At 46.8% G+C, this 24,130-nt stretch overlaps 2 protein-coding genes across 19 annotated transcripts in view; one reads left to right on the top strand and one right to left on the bottom strand.

Moving 5' to 3' along the window:
* Positions 1-20,517, top strand: part of Trerf1 (transcriptional regulating factor 1) — a 231,807-nt gene extending 211,290 nt beyond the window's left edge. For 12 of the 18 annotated variants that reach the window (XM_057751033.1, XM_057751028.1, XM_057751023.1 and 9 more), the window contains 4 exons: positions 4,033-4,146; positions 11,051-11,254; positions 14,192-14,439; positions 17,493-20,517. In XM_057751033.1, the coding sequence (XP_057607016.1) occupies positions 4,033-4,146; positions 11,051-11,254; positions 14,192-14,439; positions 17,493-17,814 (888 nt within the window). In that variant the 3' untranslated portion in view covers positions 17,815-20,517. The remainder of the gene's footprint in view (positions 1-4,032; positions 4,147-11,050; positions 11,255-14,191; positions 14,440-17,492) is intronic. The other 6 variants (XM_057751034.1, XM_057751031.1, XM_057751026.1 and 3 more) reach the window with 1 other exon arrangement.
* Positions 20,518-22,076: 1,559 nt separating this feature from the next.
* On the bottom strand, positions 22,077-22,477 carry LOC130862320 (40S ribosomal protein S15a-like). Its single transcript, XM_057751879.1, has one exon. It carries the CDS (start codon positions 22,472-22,474, stop codon positions 22,082-22,084), a length of 393 nt encoding a protein of 130 aa, XP_057607862.1. The 5' UTR covers positions 22,475-22,477; the 3' UTR covers positions 22,077-22,081.
* Between the last annotated feature and the right edge of the window lie 1,653 nt (positions 22,478-24,130).

Raw genomic sequence — 24,130 nt, 5'->3', positions numbered from 1 at the left:
ACCTTTCTCTTCTTAGTGACTTATTTTATGTGTTTGAATGTTTGCCTGCGTGTAGGTATGGGTACTACATGCATGTCTGATGCCCACAGAGTCAGGAAGAAGGCATCAGATCTCCTGGAACTAGAGTTAGGGAGAATTGTGAGCCACCTTATAGGTGCTGGGCATCGAACCCGGGTCCTCTGCAGGAGCAGCCAGTGCTCTTAACCACTGAGCTGCCTCTCCAGCCCCCACTGTGCACCTTTCATGTTTGAGACAGACTCTTGATTGGCTTGGAGCTCACTGTACAGGCTACGCTGGCTGGCTGGTGGGCACCAGGGATCCCTGACTTCTCCCCGGTGCGACGCTTATCAGTGTGCTCCACCTTCCTTGCCTGTCTTCTGTCAGCTCTTGGGACAGAACTTGGGTTCTCCTGCTTACAAGTAAAGCACTTTCCCAGACAGTCTACGTCCCCAGCCCCTGGGCTCCTGTTTCAGTGTTTGTGTGTTGAGTGTACAGTTCTTTCAGAACTAGAACTGGGGTTGAATCCCAACCTCCACAAGTGATCGTGTCTCTGATGGCATTTTCCTAGGACATTGTAAGGGAGGAGGGATGTGGCTTTCTCTTCCCTAGTGTCAGGATTTCTGGAGTCAGACTCCATAATCATGACAGTAATAATGAAAAATAATATCTGACAGGCATGGTGGCACACACCTTTAATCTCAGCATTCTGGAGGCAGAGGTAAGTGGGCTTCTATTGCATTCAGTGCCAGGCTTGTCTACATGCAAGCGCCAGACCAGCTTGGGCTACATAGAGAGATATTGTCTCAAAAATGACACCACCCCACCCCCCAAAAAAGAGGGGGAGTGATAACTATACAACAGTTTACAGAAGGAAGGAAGGAAGGAAGGAAGGAAGGAAGGAAGGAAGGAAGGAAGGAAGGAAGGAGGGAAGGAAGAAAGAAAGAAGGGAAGGAAGGAAGAAAGGTAGATAGATAAGTAGGTAGGTAGAGAGATAGGTTAGGTAGGTAGATGATAGATAGATAGATAGATAGATAGATAGATAGATAGATAGATAGATAGATAGGTAGATAGGTAGGTAAGTAGGTAGATAGATAGATAGATAGATAGATAGATAGATAGATAGGTAGGTAGGTAGATAGATAGATAGATAGATAGATAGATAGATAGATAGATAGATAGATAGATAGATAGATAGATAGATAGATAAGGTAGATAGGATAGGTAGGTAGATAGATAGATAGGTAGATAGATAGATAGATAGATAGATAGATAGATAGACAGATAGATAGACAGATAGATAGGAAGGATAGGTGGATAGGTAGGTTGGCAGGCCAGACAGACAGACAGACAGACAGATCAATCTTCCCAGGTTTGGAATATTGCTCAGTAGAGTGTCTGCCTAGCATGCATCATGAGACCCTGTATTTAAAAAGAAAAACAAAAAGAGAAGAGAAAAGTCACCCACAAAGGAAATCATACATTAATAGATAACAAATTTCATAGGCTTTAGCTGATTGAGAGTGGTTTAGCAAAAATTCAAAATGTTCCCAAGTATTTCAACAGCTTCTTAATGAAAAGAACCCACCGTTTGATTCCTGAATGTCCAGGAGGTTGGCTTGGCCTCTGACACAAGTGGAAGGCAGATGTTCTTGGGGCTGCTGCCCTCTGAAAAGCTCTCATGGTCACAGGGAGATGGCTGTGAGGGAGAGTACCCGCTGTGTAGGTGTGAGGACTTAAGTTCAGATCTCTAGAGTGCATGTCAGAAATCCAAGCACAGCTGTGCATGTACCGTAACTCCACTGCTTCTGAGCCAGAGTGGGAGGATGGATGGATGGCTGTTTAAGGCTCACTCAAGGTTCTCAAGGGTCACTGAGAGACCGTGCCTTAAAGAAATAAGGCAGAGAGTACCAGAGCAGGACACCTGGCACCCTCCTGCCCTGCATATCACACACGCGTGTGCACATGTACACACACCTACCTAATGCTCCCCAGGTAGTCCTCCTTGAGACCTAATGATCTTTACTGAAAGGCTCCCTCCCCCCATTTTAGCAAGTTCTCATTGTGTAGACCAGGCTGGCCTAGAACTCACAGATTTACCTGCTTCTGCGTCCCAAGTGCTGGGATTCAAGCCGTGTGCTGTTGTTCCTGACAAGCCCCATTTCTTCAAGGTGTCACATGACCCTAGGGACTAAGCTCCCAACACAAGAGCCCTCTGGAGACAAGCCACACTAAAACTGTAGCACTCTGCCTGGACCTTAGTCCTTAAATATCCTGCACTTGGGTTCATGACTAGTTCACGTGCAGTATTTACAAGCCAGTGAGATTTTTAATCAAGGACCCTTTGGGACAGTATCTCACCCCTCAGGTGAAACCCATGTAGTAATTCCAAATGGCAGGTGGACATTGAAGAGGGCAACCAACACTTCTGCTGGCACCCTGGTGTCAGCATGAAGGTGACTGGCTGTATATCCACTCTTCAATCCCCATACCAGGGTGACGGAGCCCCCACCTGAGCGTGGAGGGCTGTGAACTAAGCAAAGGAAATGCTTCATTCCAAAACACAGATGCAGGTTGAGCATCTCTATGTGAAGGCTTAAGATCCAGGATGCTCTGAGGGTTTAGAGCAGCTGATTTCAGGCGAGAGACTGTAGCCAGGAAAGGTGGTGCGGTGTCTAAATCCAAGCCTGATACCCTCCTGGTGTCCTAGTCTCGTGGGGGGGGTGTCAGTTACAGTGCTTATGGGGAGTTGCTCATGTATCCAAGGCTGGCTGTTCCTCTACTCAGTATGTAGCCAAGGAGCACATCTGGTCCTCCTGCCTGCACCTCCTGAGAGCTGGGATTACAGGCATGTGCCATCACCTGGGTTAAAGCATATTGGGTAAGAGGTACCTTGCCTCTTTGGGCTCACAGGGCAAAGCTTGTGCCCTGCCTTAGGGAAGCACTTGTGCCTACCATGCCTACCATGCTTAGTCTGTTGCTGAGAACGTGTTCATAGATAGGTTTGGGTTGGTTTTGAGACAGGGTCTCTCAGGGCCTGGGCTAGCCTGGAACTGGCTACATAGCTGAGTCTGGACATTAATTTCTGATCCCTCTGCCCCAACTTACCAAGTGTTGCGATTGCAGGTATGCACCATACTAGATCATAAATAGGTTTTAAGAGTCATCAAGACAGAGCGGAGCCCTTTAAATGGAAAAGCATCTGTGATGTGTGTAGCTTAGGAAAGAAGATCTCTGCAGACTGCTCTGCATGGGGGGAGAGGTTATCACGTCACAAGATAGTGTTGATGGGGGCCGGGCGATGGTGGCGCACGCCTTTAATCCCAGCACTCGGGAGGCAGAGGCAGGCGGATCTCTGTGAGTTCGAGACCAGCCTGGTCTACAGAGCTAGTTCCAGGACAGGCTCCAAAGCTACAGAGAAACCCTGTCTCGAAAAACCAAAAAAAAAAAAAAAAAAAAAAAAGATAGTGTTGATGGAGTGCCCGCTGCCTCTCATGAGGGAAAGACGGCAGAGGGAAGGGCATGCATTTGTGCTTCTTGTTATTGCCTGCGTAAAGAATTTCTGGAATAGCCCTAAGATAAATGAATAGTAGGGGACCAGTTATGGCTCAAGGAGCTTGCTGCCAAGTCCAATGACCTGAGTTTGATCCCCTGGACTCACATGGTGAAAGGAGAAAACTGACTCCCACAATTTGTCCTCTGACCTCCACACGTGTGACCACACTTGAGAAAATACACATGCATAAATTTACAATTTTTTTAATAGAAATGGTTAGGAGAACCGACTTATGTTGCAGCTGTCCGGGGAAGAGCATGGAAAGAATAGTTCCTACTGTTTTGTTTTTGGTTTTGTCTCTGTCTTCTGAGAAAGAGTCTTACCGTGTAGCCCTGGCTGGCCTGGAACTCCCTAGGTAGACCAGGTTAGCCTTGAACTCTCAGAGATCGGCATGCCTCTACCTATTACAGACTTAGATGTTCCACAAAGCTCGCCTGCCGTCCAGTGCTGGAGCTAATCATGGTACACTTTCTTGGCAGGTGAAGTCCAAGACAGTAGCTCAGTGTGTGGAGTACTACTACACCTGGAAGAAGATAATGCGGCTAGGGAGGAGACACCGGACACGCCTAGCGGAAACCATTGATGACTGCATGGTGAGTGATACTGTGCATTGGCACCTCTGCCGGCTCCTGCTCTCTTCCTGGAGTACTAGTGACTGCTGTGCTTTTGCTTTCCCCGATAGGAACTGGAAAAGGGGACAGAGTTCCCGACTCTCTTATGAGACTTAGGACTTGATTTCTAGGTGTAGGCAGAAGGAAGGCGTCCTCAGGTTCAGGCTGTAACCCTTCCTCTAATAAAAGATGTGATTGCTTTGTGTCTCTACACAGTCAGGAGTCCCAATCTGGTCCAGAGAGCTTATTCCAAAACACCCAAGGATACACAGAGAAACCCTGTCTCAAAACACCTAATAAATAAATAAGTCTTTTAAAAATGACTGTACAGGGCTGGAGAGATGGCTCAGTGGTTAAGAGCACTGGCTGCTCTTCCAGAGAACCCAGGTTCAATTCCCAGCACCCACATGGCAGCTCACAACTGTCTGTAACTCCTGTTCCAGGGGATCTGACACCCTCACATAGACATACATGCAGACAAAACACCAATGTATATAAAACACAAATAAATTATTAAAAAATGAATATACAAAATGTGAAAGAAGGAAAAAAGCACAGCCTCCTATGGCTCAGTCAACTGAAAGCAATTAATTCCCACAACACAAACACCAATATGTGAGCTGGACAGACAGTGGTTAAGAGCACTGACTCCTCTTGCAGGGGGCTTGGGTTTGGTTCCCTGAGCTGTCACAGCTGTCTGTAACTCCAGTCTCAGGGGATCTAGCGCCCTCTTCTGGCCTCCTCAAGCATCAAACAAAACAAGGTGCACATACAAACACACAGGCAAAACACTTGTGCACATGACTTACTTATGCAGTTGAAGAAGGGCATTTGTTGAGGATGAGGAAACATGCAGCAGACACACAGAGACAAAGATCCTCTACAAAGCAGAGGGGACCCAGAAAGCAAAAAAAAAAACCTTTTGTTTTTTTCCTTAATGTTTAAACAGCAATATGTGTGGATGTCAACACTCAGGATGCTAACCGGTGTCTGCCTTCTGTGTCCTCACCACTCACAGGACATAGTCTAGTTGGGATGATGTCATGCTTACAGTGAAAACTTGACTATGCATTCTAAGAGTGTTTGAGAACAGTATGAGGTGAGAACCAGAAAGTCTTAGATACTGCAAAAGGATACACCGACTGCAGCCCAGGAAAGAGGTTTGCCCAGGGTCACAGAGCCTTGCTGTTCACATGAGCAGAATAGACAGTAAGCAAGGAACCATGGGAAATGCCAGCCTCAGACCTAGGACCTCGCCCCTGCTGAACTGTAAAGTGGAACAGATGATTTCAGTGATTTGGAAAGTCCCATTTGTTTCTGGAATGTTCTGGACCATGTTACTGCTGTGTTTTGGGAAAAGATAAAGTCAGATATCAGGGACTAGGGAGATTGTTCCGTGGGTAAAGTGCTTGTCCTGCAAGCGTGGGGACCCAAATTTGGGTCCCCAGAATCCATGTAAATGTCATTCAAACATGCCTACATAGCCACAATTCTAGTGTTCGGAGATAGGAGACCCAATGAACCTCATCTGTGAACTCTCAGATGCATTGAGAGACTCTTTCCCAGTGTATATGGCTGAGAGTGATAGAGGAAGGCTCCTCCCATCAGCCTCTGACCTCCACACACATGCACATAAGGGAGAATCACATGTGGTCTGCTAAGAGAAAGTCATTTCCCAGGTTCTGCAGTGACAGGGCCTAGGGACAGCACCCAGGGAATACTGTAATGACACTCGCTAAATATTTGTCCAATGAATGGACATTTTTCTGAGACAATAGTCCATAGTAGCATCTCTGTGTGAACTCTGGAGGGAGATGAAAGGAGCAAAGAGATCCTGAACAGAGGGATGCTATTAGAGAGACATGATCATGTGCCATCTCGTTCAGTGCTTGTTAGCAGAGAAAAGGCCACAGTGCAGTCTCAGATGAGGAAGAACGGTAGAGAAGGCGCCACACCTACTGACTCACTGGCAACTCCCCAGCACTAGTCGGGATCAGCAGCAAACACGCCCTGTCCCTTGCATGTTCGGGGAAAGCAAAGGCTTATGTGAAAAGGTGACTCAGGCCCATAAAAGCAGGCTTTGTTTAACACCCGTGTCGTAGCTGCAGCTTACCCTTGGGCTCTGAGAGTACAGTCAACATTCTGAGCACCGGTTGCCAAGTAGAAATGGAAACCTGGGAGGACAGGGTCATGTGTGCAGAAGGCCCAGCCCTAGCCCATGGACCTGGTCTTCGGGGCTTTATTAAATGGCAAGTGGGGGGCCATCAAGATGACACAGAAGGTAAAGGAGCCTGCTGCCAAGCCTGACGATCGGAGTTCAGTCCCTGGACCATAAGGTGGAAGGAGAGAACCTGCTACTAAAAGTTGTCCTCTGACCTCAACATGTGGGTCTTGGTATGTGTGTGAGCACATACACACGCACATGCATGCACGCACACACACACGCACACATGCACGCATGTGTAAATGCTGAAAGGCAAGTGAGCATTTCTCACAGAGGAAATACAAAGGGGCTCGCTGAGGGAGCTCAGGGACAACTGAGGCCCTACAGGGTTGGTTAGGAACGATTCTGCAATGGTCAGGGTGGGTGCGGCATGAGCGCTGGCTCAGCAGGATTGGGTGAGACCCAGCCTGGGCCATCACTGGCCCTTCCTCTCTTAGAGGAAGTGTGCCTCCCACCTTACTTTTTGAGTCTGGGTCTCACTGGGATCCAGAACTAACTAGTGAGGTTTGGCTGACTGTCAAGTGATCCCATCTCCACCGTCACAGTTCTGGGATGACAAGCATATGCCACTGCGCCAAACTTCTTTAGTGGATTCTGGGATTTGAACTCTGGTCCTCATGTTTGCAAAGCAACCACTTTACCAACTGAGCCGTCTTCCCAGCCTCTCAGTTCAATTTCTTTGCCGGCTGTAGAGCTAAGGAATGACTTATCTGGCTGACTTTCTGATTTGCTTAAGAAAGAAATCTATAAAGAGTTTTGGGAGAATCAGAAGTCTTATGGGGGTGGGGGAAGGTGCCTGATTGACACTGCACATTTAATACCTTTTCTTCATTTCTTCATTGCTGTCAAGAAAAACCGTGACACTTAGACATATGTCTTTGGCAGATTGGGGTTGAAAGTCTGTATTCCAATTTCCCCGCTTCTTGGAGCGTGGGTATAGAAGCGCCACCCTCCATAAGGAACTCTCGGTATGCACAGTCGAGGGTCGGGCGCCATGTTAAATATAGCTCCTCGGGCTGGAGAGATGGCTCCGGTTAAGAGCTTGCTGCTTTCCCAGAGGAGCTGGGTTTATTCCCAGCACCCACAGAGGACTGCTCACAATTGTCAGTAACTCCAGGTACAGGGGATCTAATGCCTTTTCTGGCTTCTGTAGGCAGGGCATGCTAGTGGCATACACGCACACAAACACACACACATACAATTATGTCCACTTATAGTTTTATACACATACATGTATGTATGTATCTCCTCCCTCTCCTGTGTTTGACCGATTCCCATCTGAAGTCATTCGCTTTCTTCTGCCGTGCATCGTAAAATGCCCGGCATGTAGCTACAGACTACTACATGTTGGGTTTGGTTCTCCTATCTTCACATCTGAGTCACTCTGTCTTGATGATAAATATGTTGTGAACTTGTACAGATTGCCACTTGTAATGAAAACCCATCTGAATTCCCGAAACATTCAGAAGCACCAGACAGCAGAATTCAGTCTGTAACTTTGTGGCCATGTGAAGTTTGTCTTCAGAGTTCCTAGTGATGGCCTTGTGAGAAAACTGCAATTATAGTACATCCATGGAACAAATGCCATTGTTGTCAAAAGCTTCGGTACAAAGGGTGTTTCATCAATGCCAAACTGGAGACCATGGTCCACTTAATAGCTGTGACTACAAAGTCCCCCTGTTCTTTGAAAGTAGGTGTCCATGGTTTTGCCTGAGACTCTGGATTTGAAAGGTGATAGGCAGATACAGAAGACCACCTATGTAAAGTCAGCCTGTGTGGTCTGTGCCTTATTCCAGAAACTACTATAGGTGCTGGGCCTGTGTCCATTCACACTGACTGCGTAATTATTACTAAGTGGTCAGTTAACTGGCTGGAAACTGGCCATTTCTTACACATACCTTGCTAATGCAGCCTCTTGAATATATGTCTGCATAGTGTCACCTGTGACTAGCACTGAAGCAGGGGAAAGTGGCAACTGCCTTGTTCTCTCACAACCCACCCCTAAATCAAAACTGGAGAGAGGCCACCTATGGTGATGTACACTTGTAATGTGCTCCAGTACTCAGGAGGCAGAGGCATGGTTGGCATGAGTTGGTCCATCTTGGAATACACAATGTATTTTAGACCAGTCTGGACTATGGAGTGATACTTTGTCTTAAAGAGGGGAGAGGGGAGGAGGGTGGAGAGGCTGGAGAGATGACTCAGTGGTTAAGAGCACTCAATGTTCTTCCGGAGGACCTGAGTTTGATTCCTAGCACATCCACTGGGCATCTCATAGTAGCCTTCAACTCCAGCTCTGGGGAATCTGATGCCTCTGGCTTCCAAGGGCATCCACGTGCACATACCACATACAAAGACATACACATAGTTTAAAAATAAAAGTATAAATGCCAGGTGCGGTATCACACACCTTCAATACCAGCACTTGGGAAGCAGAGGCAGGTGGATCTCTTTCCTTTCAAGGCCAGTCTGGTCTACAGTGAGTTCTAGGCCAGTCAGATTTATGTAGTGATGAGAGTGATAAGACTTTGTCTAAAAATAAAAATAAAATAACTCATGAAAGAGGAAACCTGTGGTTTCTGGATTCAGGGTACCACTGTTCTCAGAAATTTTTATTCTTCTTGGAAATTCCTGCTTCGTGATTCTGAGAACCAAAGGCTTACCTAGAGGCTCAGGGGACAAACAAACTGGAGATTCTTGCTGTAAACAGTGGGTATACAGGAGGACCTAGCAGAGACAAATGGCTTGTCAGGTGAAGACTGCTGGAGAATTCCTGTGTCCTGGTCCTCAGCCACTTCCGGGCATGCAAGAGCCAGCCACCTCACTCTACCCAAGTAGAGTCTAGTAGCTGCTCAGGCAGGAGATAGATGGGAGTTCCTTAAAATCCTGTGTTTAGCCAGGCATGGTAATGCATGTCTGTAACATCACTTAGGAAGCTGAGGCAAAAGAATTACCTCTTCAGTTGCAACTTCAAAGCCAGTCTGGGCTACGTAGTGAGACCTTGTCTGGGAAAAGAGAGAGAGAGGTATGGTAGTAGGCTCTGCTTATAATTTCAGCACTTGAGAGATAGAAATAGGAGGTTCAGAAGTCAAGGGCAGCCTTGGCTACATAGCAAGGTCAAAGCCAGCCTGAGCTACACGAGACTCTGTCTAAAAAGGGAGGGAGGAAGAAAAAAAAAGATTGGCGAGGCGGCTCTTCCTGCTCTTACCTAAGCCTCAGGTTTGGTACCCAGCGCCCATATTAGGCAGCTCATAACTATCTGTAACTCCAGCTCCAGAGAATTGCATGCTCTCTGGCCTCTGTGGGTATCGCATGCACATGGTGCACATAAACTTGTGCAGGCTTAAACACATGAGTAAAAATAAGTAGATCGCTACTTCTTTTTTTTTTTTTTTTTTTTTTTTTTTTTTTGGTTTTTCGAGGCAGGGTTTCTCTGTGGCTTTGGAGCCTGTCCTGGAACTAGCTCTGTAGATCAGGCTGGTCTCGAACTCACAGAGAGATCCCTATTTCAAAATGACATTAATCCCTGAATTCTTTCCCAGCCCTGCCCACACCAACTGCTCAATAGCTTGCTACTGTAATGTTCTGTTGTATGTGTGTGTGAGTGTTTACCTGCCTATGATGCCTCATGCCCATGGAGTCCAGAAGAAAGCATCAGAGCCCTTGGAACCATGTGGGTGCTGGGAACTGAACCTGTGTCCTCAAAAGAACAGCGGGTGCTCTTACCTGCTGAGTCATCTCTCCAGCCCCACCCCCAGCTAAAGTGTTTTCATAAAAGATTTTATTATTTTACTATATGTGTTGTGGGCCTGAATGTGAATTATATATGTGCACCACATTCGTGCAGGGGCCGATAGAGGCCGCAGAGGACATCACACACTCCAACTGGAGGTAGGTGGTTGAGAGCCACCCGGTGAGGGCACTAAGAGCTAAACACTGGATATTCCCAAGAACAGTCTTCACTCTTAACTGCTGAGCCGTCTCTCCAGTCCTTATTTTATCTTTTATGTATATGTATGCGTGTCTTTATAAATGTATGCCACATGGGTGCAGTGCCCAAGGGAGCCAGATCTCCTGGAGCTTGAGTTACTGGCGACTGTGACCCTGCTAGAGATGAGTGCTGGGAACCGAATGTAGGTCCTCTGAAAGAGCAGCAAGTGCTCTTAACAGGTGGTCATTGCTCCGGTCCCTCCACCTTATCCTTGAGGCAGGTTCTCTCCGTGAGATTGGAGCTTAACTTCTTGCTAGATTGACTGACCAGCAACCTGTAAGGATCCTTTGTTTCCACCTCCCAGCCCTGGGGTTACAGCGCCCACACACGCCTGCTTTTATCTGGGGCCCGGGTCTGGGAGTCAGGTCCTCATGATGTATAGCTAGCGCTTACCCACTGTGCTGTCTCCACCCGCTAGGCAGGGCATCTTCACCTCTGGCCTCTGCCTCCGCATCGTTTTTCTGTAAGGGATCATGGGGGAACCCAAAGTGCAGTATGGAGCATTCTCTACCCCAAGATCCCAGTGTCTAGAGTCCAGCCTCGCAGACTCAGTCACCTACCATAGGAAAAGAGTGACCCAGCCCCAGTGTTCCATGTCCTGGCTTGTGATTTCTGTCCACTACTGAAACCCCCTTCTGGGGATATCACCTTCTTGCTTTTGTTGATACCAGACAAGTGAAGAGGAAGAAGAGGCAGAGGAGGAAGAAGAGGACCCGGAAGAAGATAGGAAATCCATAAAAGAAGAGGAGAGTGAAGTGGCCAAGTCACCAGAGCCACCACCTGTCCCTGCCCTGGCTCCCACTGAGGGGCCACCCCTGCAGGCCGCTGGCCAACCATCTGGCTCTTTCATCTGTGAAATGCCCAACTGTGGGGCTGTAAGTATCTGTGTTGTCCCTGGCTCTGGGAGACCTGAGGGTCATACAGCTGTGCCTAGCTCTAAGAGCAATGGACATCTGGCAGAGGTCAGGCCATGTAGCTATCACTTTCTTAATGAGCTTAGCCAAGGGAGGTGACTCTGTGTGTTCTCTGTCGAGCACAGTGCTACATGCTGTAGAATTTAGAGGAGGCCCCTAAAGCCAAGCGCGGTGGCACAGGGTTGTAATCCCAGCACCCAGGAGACTGTGACTTTGAAGCCAGCCTGTGGTAGATAGTAAGATCTGGTCTTCAGGCTAAATAAATAAATAAAACCAGAAGGGCTCCTGCCTTCAGGAAGTGTGACTGACAGCTCCACAATGACACAGGCCTCCAGGAGGTGCGCTTGTCTGCTACACCGTCTCCAGTACTCTGTGCAGGCACTTGGGCTGGATGTCACCAAAGGCCAGACTTATCTTGTCAGCATGCATTTGAACTTCCAGAAGAGCTGCCAGGCAGAGACCTGACTGAACTCCCTCCAGCTTCATCCCTGGAAGGTTTAGCTTTTCATACTCCATAAAATGTTATCAACTCTAATTTAGATGTCACTATTGTGACATTTGAGAAAGTTGTTTCTGAGCAACTAAAGTTTGTCTTTGCAATCTTAGGGGACAAAAATTCACTAGGCAAATTAATGCTGTGAACAAATTAAAGGGAGTCTGGGGGACCCCCTCAAATTCCTTCTCAGTGCTAAGTCTCCATAAATCCTAGAGGCCATTTGTGAGGACTCTGGGTATTCTGCCTATCCTCACCAGTCTAAACTGCCGAGATTTTTCCCAAATCAGGTTTCTAAAAGCCTGACGCACTTGTATAGACAAGTTCCAGAGATGTTATCCCCAAATGTCCCCCTTCCTGGGACGCATCATTGTCCTCCAGCTCATGTTCGCTTGTCCAGTGCAGAGTATATTAATATTGTTTATGGAGTCTGTCATTTAAGGAAAGTCTTAACAGAGTTTATGTCCGGCTGGACAGGAGGTCACACCTTTAGTCTCTGCACTCCGGAGGCAGAAGCAAGCGTCTCTGGTTTGAGGCCAGTCAAGACTACATAGTGAGACCCTGTCTCTAAATAAATAAATAAAATGTTTATTTACTAATACAGAAATTCATTTTAATTATTTTTTTAAAAATGAAAAGGCGCCGGGTGGTGGTGGTGCACGCCTTTAATCCCAGCACTCGGGAGGCAGAGGCAGGTGGATCTCTGTGAGTTCAAGACCAGCCTGGTCTACAAGAGCTAGTTCCAGGACAGGCTCCAAAACCACAGAGAAACCCTGTCTCGAAAAACCAAAAAGAAAGAAAGAAAGAAAGAAAGAAAGGAAGGAAGGAAGGAAGGAAGGAAGGAAGGAAGGAAGGAAGGAAGGAAGAAAGAAAAGGCTTTAGAAAAACAAAGTGTATACACCTTCATTTACTTTGTAGAGAATATGAGCAATGGCCAGCGCATTGGACCGCCAATGGCCTGGCCTCTGCACTCCGTCCCTGCCATTTGGCCCAGATTGCTTCAGTTCTGAATTGATTACGCTGTGACTTTAAATGACAATGTTTCTTGGTAAAATAGTTCAAAAAGTGGGTGCTTTTCAATTCATGGTTTTAGGGTAAAACCAATGTTTGGGTTTTAGGCCAATTGGAGAGGTGGGGGAGATCATCTTTTACTTTGCCTAATCAGACATGCTCAGAGAGACAGACACTCTTAATGACTTTTTAAGTCCCATCACGGACAGTGTGGTGACCTACACCATGCCTGACAGTGGGGGCTGGGTTCAGGAAATCAGGAACAGATCGGTTTTTATGTGATACAATAAAAAAGGGCCCATGAGCAACATGCGGAAAGAGGGCTGTAGGACTGGGGGTGTGGATGGTAGCCCCACACTTCAGTGGTTCTGGACAGAGGACTGGGAAAGCGGGACCCACATCTGGTGGGTAGAAGCCACAGAGGCCACTAAACACCCTGCTGTGCGTGAGCCTGTCCCCAACTTCCAGACCCAAGTATCTGTAATTCTGAGGTCAAGAAATATGTCAATATTTGAAAAATTAGCCAGGCATGTGGCAGACACCTGTGCTCCCGGCACTCGGGAGATGAAGGCAGGAGGATAAGAATTGAGCTGCAGTGAGGCCAAGGCCGCTGGGCTGTAGCATGAGACTCTTAACTCAAACAAAGTCATTGGTCAGCATATTTCCAATGGGGACACTGTGATACACACTTGTAATTCTAGCACTTAGAAGGCAGAGGCAGGAGGACTGGCTCATGTTTAAGACCAATCTACTCCACGTAGCAGGTTCCAGGCCTGTTAGGCCTTCAGAATGATACTCTGTCCCCAAAACTAGAAGAAAGCCTGGTCCTTTGTTTAATCCTGTTAAAGTTTGGGGTCTTCGGTGTGGCTCCACAATGCACTTGGTTGCCCTGTAGCTCACCTAGCAAGTGTGGGGCTCAGGCTCCATCCCCAGTGTCACAGGGAGCAACAACAAGAATTAAAACTGCCGGGCGGTGGTGGCGCACGCCTTCAATCCCAGCACTCGGGAGGCAGAGGCAGGCGGATCTCTGTGAGTTCGAGGCCAGCCTGGTCTACAAGAGCTAGTTCCAGGACAGGAACCAAAAGCTACGGAGAAACTCTGTCTCGAAAAAAATCCCCCCCCCCAAAAAAAAAGAATTAAAACAATGGGCTATCAATGGAGGCTCGAACTCATGGGGGGCAAGGTGCGCTGAGGCGATGCTTCTGTCCTGGGTGCTGAGCCGCACTGCCTTGGGCTCAGGTTAGACCACTGAGGAAGTGTTGTTGACACAGTTTGTGGTTGGGGTGCGAGCTTTATGTGGCACACGCCTAGTGTTTGCTTGTATGAACCGTGCGCTGTTTCGTGTATCACGTGTTTTTCCTACAAGTGACTAACGACCCTAATTTCCTTTTCAGGACTGTAGATGTCATGTGACTCCCTTTCTTCCCCAGGTGTTCAGCTCCCGACAGGCACTGAATGGCCACGCCCGCATCCACGGCGGCACCAACCAGGTGGCCAAGACCCGAGGTGCTGTCCCCTCTGGGAAGCAGAAGCCAGGTGGCACTCAGAGTGGGTACTGTTCAGTAAAGAGCTCACCATCACACAGCACCACCAGTGGAGAGACAGACCCCACCACTATCTTCCCCTGCAAGGAGTGTGGCAAGTAGGTACCCTGGAACCAGGGGCCAAACCTGGGGTCACCATGAATGGCTGTCCTGTGAGGGCTGTTTCTTCAGCCAGAAAAAGCCGAGGCTCTCGGGGCTCCCCTTGATGCCGCCCCTGGGATCTTCACGCCTCTGCTCACAGGGGACATTGCTAATCACTTTCCTCATTCTCTGACGTCACACTTGACAGTGTCCTCTCCTTTGAATCATAATGATGCAAACCGGCACGTCTAGTTGATTAGAGCCCATGCATGGGATAAAATCTATTTTTCATCCCTGCACCTTTACATGTGCCTTAAAACAACAGCTAAGGGAGGAAGATAACAGTGGGTGGGACTAGAGCAGCTGTGTCCTGGGATCTACTTTATTACATACTTCATGTATGTGAGCTCACTAAGTCCTCACCGGGAAAAACCCCATCCAGTCCAAGTTGTTTTCATGCCTATTTTACAAATAAAGATTTAAAGTCAGGTAAAACGACTTGTTCCAAGTCACACAACCAGGAAAGCAAAGCTGATTTTTTTTAATATTTATTTATTTATTTATTATGTATACAATATTCTTTCTGCGTGTATGCCTGAAGGCCAGAAGAGGGCACCAGACCTCATTACAGATGGTTGTGAGCCACCATGTGGTTGCTGGGAATTGAACTCAGGACCTTTGGAGGAGCAGGCTCTTAACCACTGAGCCATCTCTCCAGCCCAGCAAATCTGATATTAAATCTCGCTGTATCCGGATCAGTGCTTGGCTTCCCACGCTGCCCCAGCCTTCTGCTTTGCTTTGATTAGCTGCTTTACAAAGAGCCTAACTAGTGGTAAAACACATGGCTCCTTCATGGTTTCCTTCTCGGTGGTTCTGCCTAACCTCAAGGCTCTGGCACCATCATACCTTGGTGGCCATTAGGAGCCTTGCTGCATTTCTCTTTATAATCTCCAGTGTCTCAAACACATAAGGAATGGAGAGACAGCTACCGGAGTCTCCGAAACTGTCAGGAAAACATTCCTAGTTCGATCAGTAGGGCCAGTGGGGACCTCTGCTTGCGTGTCCTCAGAGACGTTTCGGGTGGACTGCAGAGCTGACCTAGCAGTGGGGAGCACTGGTTGCTCTTCCTGGGTTTGCTCCCAGATGGTAACTAAGAACCGTCTCCAGTCCCAGAAGCTCTGATGCCCCCTTCTGGCGTCACACGTGCCGCACACATGCAGTGCACAGAATTACATACAGCCAAATGCCCTTTCATATATATATATAAAAAAAAAATAACAATAAAATAGAACGAACAGTTGTGATATTTTAAAGGCCAGGTAGTGGTGGCACAAGCCTTTAATCCCAACACTCAGGAGGCAGAAGCAGGTGGATCTCTGAGTTGGAGGCCAGTCTGGTCTACAAAGTAAGTTCCAGGACAGCCAGGGCTACACAGAGAAACCCTGTCTCCAAAAAACAAAACAAACGAAAAGGTATAAAAGTACCTTCAGCTGTGTGTGTAAAAGGTGGGTGTGAAGCATGTGAGCCTTGTGCTTAGAGTGGGTCCCGTCTGCAGGAGTCTCGCTGTGTGCACGGATGCACTTAAGTTTGGGCAAGCAGCACTTGCCTCGTATTGTTTCCAGTGGCCGCTCAAAAGCACGCAGTGAGCATTTTTCTTGTCTTGCCCTTATGTTACTTGGGATCTTTTCTTTCTGTCTTTGTTATTAGTGTGTGTGTGCCCATGCACACGTGTGGGAGGCCAGGGGCAGCTCTGTGTGGTCAGTTCTCCCCTTCATCTTTGTGTGGATCCTGGGGCTCGAACTCAAAGCAGCCAGGCTTTCTCTGCAAACGCTTTTACCGCCTGAGCCTCTCACCTGCCTCTTCTCCTCTCTAAAGTTCAAGTAAGATTTTACAAAAACTAGAAATACTTCCTGGGCTTCTCCAGTTAGGAATAGCATTGGACAAGTTCACAGATGGCCTCCTTCTGCTGCTCAAATGATGTTCCTTTTCAATACAAGTCCTCAGCCTGTTGGACTAAGGCTGGCTGGGTGGGTGGGTTGGCTTGAGAGAGTCACATAATTGTATTTATGCTACTTCTTCTCCGTAAACACAGGCTCTTATCTGAGCTAACACTGGAAAATGGCCTTAAGTCATGTTGAATGTGCAGAACATGCTGTCTCAAAACCTCGCTTTCCCACCATATTCTTGGAGCGGTAGGGAAAATCAGCAGACAGTTGTGTGCCAGTGGCTAGAATAGAGCCTGGACCCTTGATCTGAAGAACCTGGCACCCTTTTATCCCAGCATTATGGGTACTTTGCCGGGGGGAGAAGGGCTGACCTTTAAAATAAGACACGTAGCAGCATCCTTGGTCTCTGCTTGGTGCTAGACAGACACCTCCCAACTTGGATGCAGCAATCCAGTATGTCTCCAGACATCGCCAGATGTTTCCTAGCTGAGACCCACTTTCCTTCTAAAGAAAACAATAGGAAATGATGACAATTATGGCGACCAAGAGGAATGGTAGATGGGGGCTTGGCAGCCCAGCACAGTAAAGCCTGAAGAAAGGCCATTGGGAGGGCTGGATGCTGGTCCAATGAGGTTGAAGTGGAAGGGTCGAGAGCCTCACGGGAAAGTGTAATGGAGAAGGGATGTGCTAAGTGTGTGTGGACCGTCCTTGGTGAGCTCTGGCTGGAAGAAGAGGGCAGGGAGCCAGGGGTGGCGGATGGGCTGGTCTACGGTAGGCTGTCTACCTAGGATTTGGGGTTCTCCTGTGCAGAGGGTGCTGTTAGTGACAGGAACAGGAAGATGTCAGAGCAGAAGCACCTGCTCGACTGGATAGACAGGACAGCCTTTGAGGTCTCCGTTAGGACAGGAAGGAAGCAGGACTTACCATCAGTGTTTTCCTATCCCCAGCCCTCTTCCATGTGTGCCCAGAGAAATGACTGGTTACTGCAGGAGGAAGCCACCCCAAACCAGACCTGCAACCTGCATCCCCCCCTGCACCAGTCCCTGCAGGAATAGGTCATCTTTATCTCCAGGATCTAAGGTCTGCCCAGAGGTTTCACAAGATGCTCTGTTCCTCTCTTCCAGGGTCTTCTTCAAGATCAAAAGCCGGAATGCACACATGAAAACCCACCGGCAGCAAGAGGAGCAGCAGAGACAGAAAGCTCAGAAGGCAGCTTTCGCAGCAGAAATGGCAGCCACCATCGAGAGGACTACTGGGCCGGTGGGGGCACCTGAGCTGCTGCCCCTGGACCAGCTGAGTCTCATGAAGCCGGTCAAGGACGTGGACATCCTGGACGACGATGTGGTCCAGCAGTTAGGGGTCATGGACGAGGCCGAGGTGGTGGGCACGGATCTGCTCTTGGATGACCAAGATTCGGTTTTGCTTCAGGGTGACACAGAACTCTAAGCCCCTCGTTCATCACCTAGAGACACAGAAGGCACGGCCTCCACCTTCATCAGTCAGGAAAACCTGGACTTCCTGCTCCTTTGAAAGCCCTTTTAAACTACCTGTTTAAAAAGTGGTCCTTTTCTTCAGGTTCAAGGAGGGGAAACAAATCCAGTTCTTTTCTCTTTTACCTTCTTTTCAATTGTTTTTGTTGGGGGTTGGGGGGAATAAAAAATTGGCACAACTATCTTTAAGAGGTGTCTCATCTGGGCTGTGTTCTCGCGAGGCCACTTCCCGCGGGGATGAGCCTCATGTTCGTGTTGCTTTGCTTTCCAATGTCAGCCACCCTGGTTGCCTTTTATCTCCAAAATTGATGTGAGTGTGTGAGTGTGTGCAGGCGTGTGTGTGCATGTGTGTGCGCGGGTGTGTGCATGCTACGTGTGTGCGTGTGTTGCTTGTGTGTGTGTCCGCGCATGTGTGCGTGTGTGTGTGCGTGCGTGTGTGTGTGTGTGTAGGAAGCAGATTACCCCATTTATACTGGGACTTTAGGCCATGTTTTCCCATCAAGAATTATTCTTATTCTGCTCTGACCTGCCTGAAAGCCTTCCCTCTCTCGGGTCAGAAGAACCTATTTTTCTTTCTTTCTTTTTTTTTTTTTTTCCTCAACATGGTTCATGGCCAGTGGAATTCTAAACTTACTTTGCACCACTTGAACATACTGTGAAACCTTTTCACTCCGATTGCTCAAATTGTCTGTGCTGGTCTGAGGTCTGCCTAGATGTTAGCTACAGAGAGATAGCGTTTTCTAACACACAGAAATAGCAGATGCAATGGAAAGCCAACAAAAATAGGCTCAGATTCAAGTTCGCTACAGTGCTTGCATTCAAATAATGAATGTATTCGTTACAAGTCACTTACCAAAGCGATTGTGGACTTCTCTAAGCTACATGACTTTGCTCTGCCCCTGACAGCAGGGGGCACCATTTGTACTTGAAGGCAATAAACCTGTAACCCTTCAAAAAATGTCATTGCCCAGGCTTTTGGGCTCAGTTGGGCTGACCCCCTCCCACTGTCAGTACACAGTCGGACTGGAACCCTGCCCCTGGTCCGGAGGAGCTCCCGTCAGCCCTCCTTCTGCATTCATGGCCTCTGGCCTCCAGGCCGAGTGTCTTCAGGTCTTAACCCTCCTTGAGTAGACTAGCTCCCCACTCTATGTAAATGTAACTGTCATGTTGGGCCTCTGTGCTGGCCATGATTAGCTTGGCATTAGAGAGCATCCTAGCGGAGGAATGGAGCTGGGCATCCTTCGTATTGGATTCTACAAAACCATTTGGCACAGATTCAGGGGGCCTGGGGGCCATGGCCCTCCACAGCCCCACTCAGGCAGTGGCTTCTGAGTTTCAGGAAAGCACACAGAAGACTGTTTTCAGAGATTCTTTTCCTTTCTATCCTTGTTTCCAGAACTATCCTGAGGTTCTTTCTTGGTGAAGGTGGGGTGTTTTCGTTGCTATTGTTTCAAGGGTTACTGTAGCCTGTGTATGATCTCAGAAGCGTTGAGTTAAAGACTGCCTGGGCATCATGCGTGAGCTTTCTTTCCGAGCCACCCAGCCGCCACTCAGCTGCAGAGCACAAGGCTCTGTCTGCCTCTACGTCTGGAAAAGCATAGCCACACAAAAGAGCAAATGCCCAGGGCTTTAGAAAGTCCATGCACTTCTGCTCGGGGATTTGCCCAGTTTGAAACATTAGAAATAAACTGACCCGCCACCACCAATAGCCAATACATAATGTAATTTTGGTTTCTCCATGCAGTATAGCGTAAGGAATATTTTGACTTGAAATAACCAAAGAACTCCTCCTTACTGAGACAGTTCATGCACCTGGGTTAGTATTTCCCGGCTATCAACTTAAAGAATTGACTTCTTGTTAAAATATTGCACTTTTTTTTTTCTGGAAATGATTCTATCTGCATGTGTGTGTTGTGTTTTAGCTGCCCCCTCCCCCCGGCCCTAAAGAACTTCTCTTCCTAATGGCTAATGTCTTCACACGGCTCCTGGTTGACGCAATGGTTTTTCAGTAATGAATTTAGACTCCCTTTGAGAAAGCTTGTATATAAAAAGTTAACAGATATATTTTATGGAAAAACCCATCTTATTTTCAGATATATTTAACTGCTGTTCTATTTTATTAGAGGAAGGTTGTAAATATTTTCTAGGCGTTCTATTGTAAAGAAAAGTATTTTTGAAAAAAATTAATGTAATAAAAAGGAAACCATTTTTAAGTAGTGGCTGTGACTGCTTCCTGCTCTGCTTTCGTTCCGTCGCGTTCTTGGCCAGCGGCTTGCATGCCTTCATAGCGGGATGTGATTTGGGTTTGCGCTGTTCGAGTTGACATCATAGTTTCCAATGTGCTTAACTGACTGTTTCTGGAATGCAGCTCCCTCGGTCCAGAGCAAAGTGCTGTGTGTAGTCTACTCATGGTTTTTCTTTTGTAATGTGTGTATTTTTAAAAAGGATTTTATGTAACATTTTGGCAAAAACAAAAAATGAAGAGGACAGTATTTTCTATGACTTTTATAATAACATTTTGCTAAAAATGTTTCTTCCGAAGTCAGTTTTTGTTAAGGCAAACCAAAAGTCTTATTTTCCAGGGGTTTAAAAACAAAGTTTGAAGCTGGAAAGCAAATTCTACCTAAACATCATATGTGACAAATGAATAAAGACGTTTTACAAACCTGTCCTTAAAAGGTGCATTCCTTAAATTAAAATAATATGATGATCTGATGTGTCCTATGTCATCCCCTGTCCCGGATGGAAAGTATGGTACTGTCTGGGGCATCCCACACTGTCCCGTATCCTGGATGGTAAGTGTGGTACTGTCTAGGTCATCCCACACTGTCTCCTGTCCTGGGTGGTAAGTGTGCTCCTGTCTGGGGCATCCCACTCTGCCCCGTATCCTGGATGGTAAGTGTGGTACTGTCTGGGGCATCCCACACTGTCTCCTGTCCCAGATGGTAAATGTAGTACTGTCTGGGGCATCCCACGCTGTCCCGTATCCTGGATGGTAAGTGTGGTACTGTCTGAGGCCAACCACACTGTCTCCTGTCCTGGGTGGTAAGTGTGGTACTGCTTGGGACATCCCACACTGTCTCCTGTCCAGGATGGTAAGTGTGGTACTGTCTGGGGCATCCCACACTGTCCTGTATCCTGGATAGTAAACATTGTACTGTCTAGGGCATCCTAAACTGTCTCCTGTCCTGGATCATAAGCCTTGTGATGTTTTTGTTTTAATTTTTTTAAATGATTGCAATTCATTGGCAGAAGACGATCAGGAGACTACTGAGGAAGTCCCAGAAACCTGACTGTGCCCACAGATAGCCATTCATCCAATTGAAGTATAACCAAATACACAATCCTATTTGCTTGTGAAAACCTGACCTAGTGTTGAAGCAGCTGCCCTGAAATAAACTTACTTTTAGGAGTCTCACTTGGCTCTCACACATTTCTACTTTTGGCCATACGTGATTCCTGGACTCAGGGTCAATGCTGGCTCTGCTGTCTCGCCTGTCCAGTGACCTCTGCTGTTCAGATACTATTCTCGTTCAAGTGTTCCAGCCTGGGGAAAACTTAAGTGTTGGCTCCTCAAGTAATGGATGAGCCACTTGAAGATGTGCATTCTCTGAACTGTGACACCCAAGAAGTATTTAATCTCAGCACTTGGAAAGCAGAGGTAGGCAGGTCTCTGAGAGTTTGAGGCCACCCTGGTCTACATAGTGAGTTCCACTTCAGCCACGGCTACACAGTGAGACCCTCTACCCCTCCACACACACACAAAAGCAAGCAAGAAAGGAAATCTTACTGTAAGTCCTCAACAACAGCAGTGTCCACCCTGATTTATTTGAATTTTAATATGAATTTCCAAAATTTTATCTGCATTTTTTAGTCTTCAGGAACAAACTTGAGAAGAAATGAAATTCTGTGTTTATACAGTTTGCACTAAGTGATGCTTTCTCATTCAACGCCTTGATCTTCTGAGACTCCCCCACACACACCACTCTTTTTATTTTTCTTTTGGTTTTTCAAGACAGGGTTTCTCTGTGTAGCTTTGGAGCCTGTCCTGGAACTCACTTTGTAGATTAGGCTGGCCTCAAACTCACAGAGATCCACCTGTTTCTGCCTCCCAAGTGCTGGGATTAAAGGCGTGCACCACTACTGCCCAATTCTAAGACCCCTTTCTTAACTTTAATATTTTTTTTCACAGTCCATAAAGGCTTTTTATTTGTTTTACATCTCTAGAAAAAGAATCCCAGGATTTTCCCTCCTGTGTGCTTTCGTCTTGCCTCTTCATGGTCCATGATGCCAGCTGAGGTGGTCAGTACAATGAAGCCAAACTGGCGGGACGGGAGCAGGTTGTCCTGCCATTTTTCTAGGTCTTTGAGTTGCACATCAAATCTAGGGCTTATCACTCCACACTTGTTCAGCCTGCCTGTGAGGTTCACGACGATCTTCCCAGCTCTGTGGTCATCAATGATTTCAAATTCACCAATGTAACCGTAATTCATCATCACGGTTAGGAACCGAACAATGACTTTGGAGCAGGGCCTGATGAGGACCTGGCGTTTGCCTCTCTTCTCTGCATTGTTGATGCTCTTGATAGCATCAGCCAGGACGTTCATGTGCACCATGGTGGCGGCGCGGAAAGATGGCCGAAAGAACTAACTTTAATTTTTTTAAAGATTTATTTATTATGTATACAGTGTTCTGCCTGCATGTACATGTGCAGGCCAGAAGAGGGCACCAGATCTCATTTTTAGATAGTTATGAACCACCATGTGGTTGTTGGGAATCAAACTCGGGAACTCTGGAAGAGTAACCAGTGTTCTTAACCTCTGAGCCATCTCTCCAGCCCTCTTAACTTTAATTTTTATCATTCCTTTAGATGATCCTATATAAAATAAAACAGCTGATGTAGATGCCATACATACACAGCCAGGGTTGTAAGCTGAGTCAGCTTCTAAGGGCCAAGATTCCAGTCCCACTATTGCACTGATTCAGTCGGTCAGTCCTCATGAGTCACTATGAAGCACGATTAATAAAATCTCAGGGTCAGAACTTGGGCTTCAAACTGAAGATCCGAAAATCAAAACAGCCAGCCACCGGCTCTTACTTCAATCTCAGTCTGAAAGGGCAACCCTGCCTCTCGGAATCTCAGACTGAGACTGTGTGTTGAAAGCTGTTTCCTTCCATTTTATAATCCTCTCTAGGGCTTGAATTAAAGGCATGCACTGCCCGATTTCTATGGCAACTAGTGTGGCTACTGGGATTAAAGGTGCGTGTCATTATGGCTACATTATGGTGTGTATTACCATAACACTGGCTGACCAGTGGGACTGTTTTACTCTCTGATCTTCAGGCAGTCTTTATTTATTAAAATACAATGAAAATGCCACTACACTTCCCCCTTTTAGTCTAAAATAAAAATAGAAGGCTATAATTAGCATAATAAAACTATATATAATAAGTACAATGACTATATATAATATATACAGGCAATAAATACATCAACAAAGTGTAATCCATTGCATTTGATAAATTCAGAGGAAATATTTCATACTTATCCTATATTGGTGAGTCCAAAGTCTTGTACCTAATTTATTTTCTATCATAACTTGCTTTCCGTGTCTAATAAACTATAACTATCTAATCTTCAACTCCCTCAGAGACCCAAGAAGGAAATAGTGTTAACTAAGCAGGAAGTGCAAGCAAGCAACTTCTGAATATGTGAGTAATGACAGAAACAGCTGGCTGCCTGGACAGTCACCCAAAGTTCCTCTCCAATGTTGGGGCATCCATCTTCGGCCTACAGGCCAAGCATATTCAACACACTTTTCTGTGAAGCAGGATACTTTGTGTCCTGCTTGTCTAATTAGGACAGCATAATGTCAGCAGATGAGGTAGGGACATTTTCTTGCCCAGTTGCTTACTTTTGACACAAAGAAAGTAAACTCCATGTGGTGTTTCTTCAGTGCCCATTATCTTCTCTGAAGTAGATTGGTGCTGCCAGGAGCAGACATAAATCATTGTCATAAAAAGAAGAACCTAGGTTAGTAAAACATTTTAAATGCCATATTCTGTAGATCTCTGAAGTGTTTGAAGATGACGTATCTATATAAATTATATCTTGGTTTGAGCTTGAAAGCATACCTACTGTGACTACAAGTTCAATTACACTAGGTGATTAACTGCTAACCTATATTTTTTATTATCCTAAACAGTTGATAATAATAATTTTCAAGGACTAGAAATTTGCATTACATTGTTAGATGAGCTGTATAGGTACA

Source organism: Chionomys nivalis, chromosome 19, assembly GCF_950005125.1.
Source record: "Chionomys nivalis chromosome 19, mChiNiv1.1, whole genome shotgun sequence".
In the NCBI taxonomy this organism is placed as follows: domain Eukaryota; kingdom Metazoa; phylum Chordata; class Mammalia; order Rodentia; family Cricetidae; genus Chionomys; species Chionomys nivalis.
The sequence above is the reverse complement of the archived record's forward strand: the minus strand, read 5'-3'. Positions and strand labels throughout refer to the sequence as shown.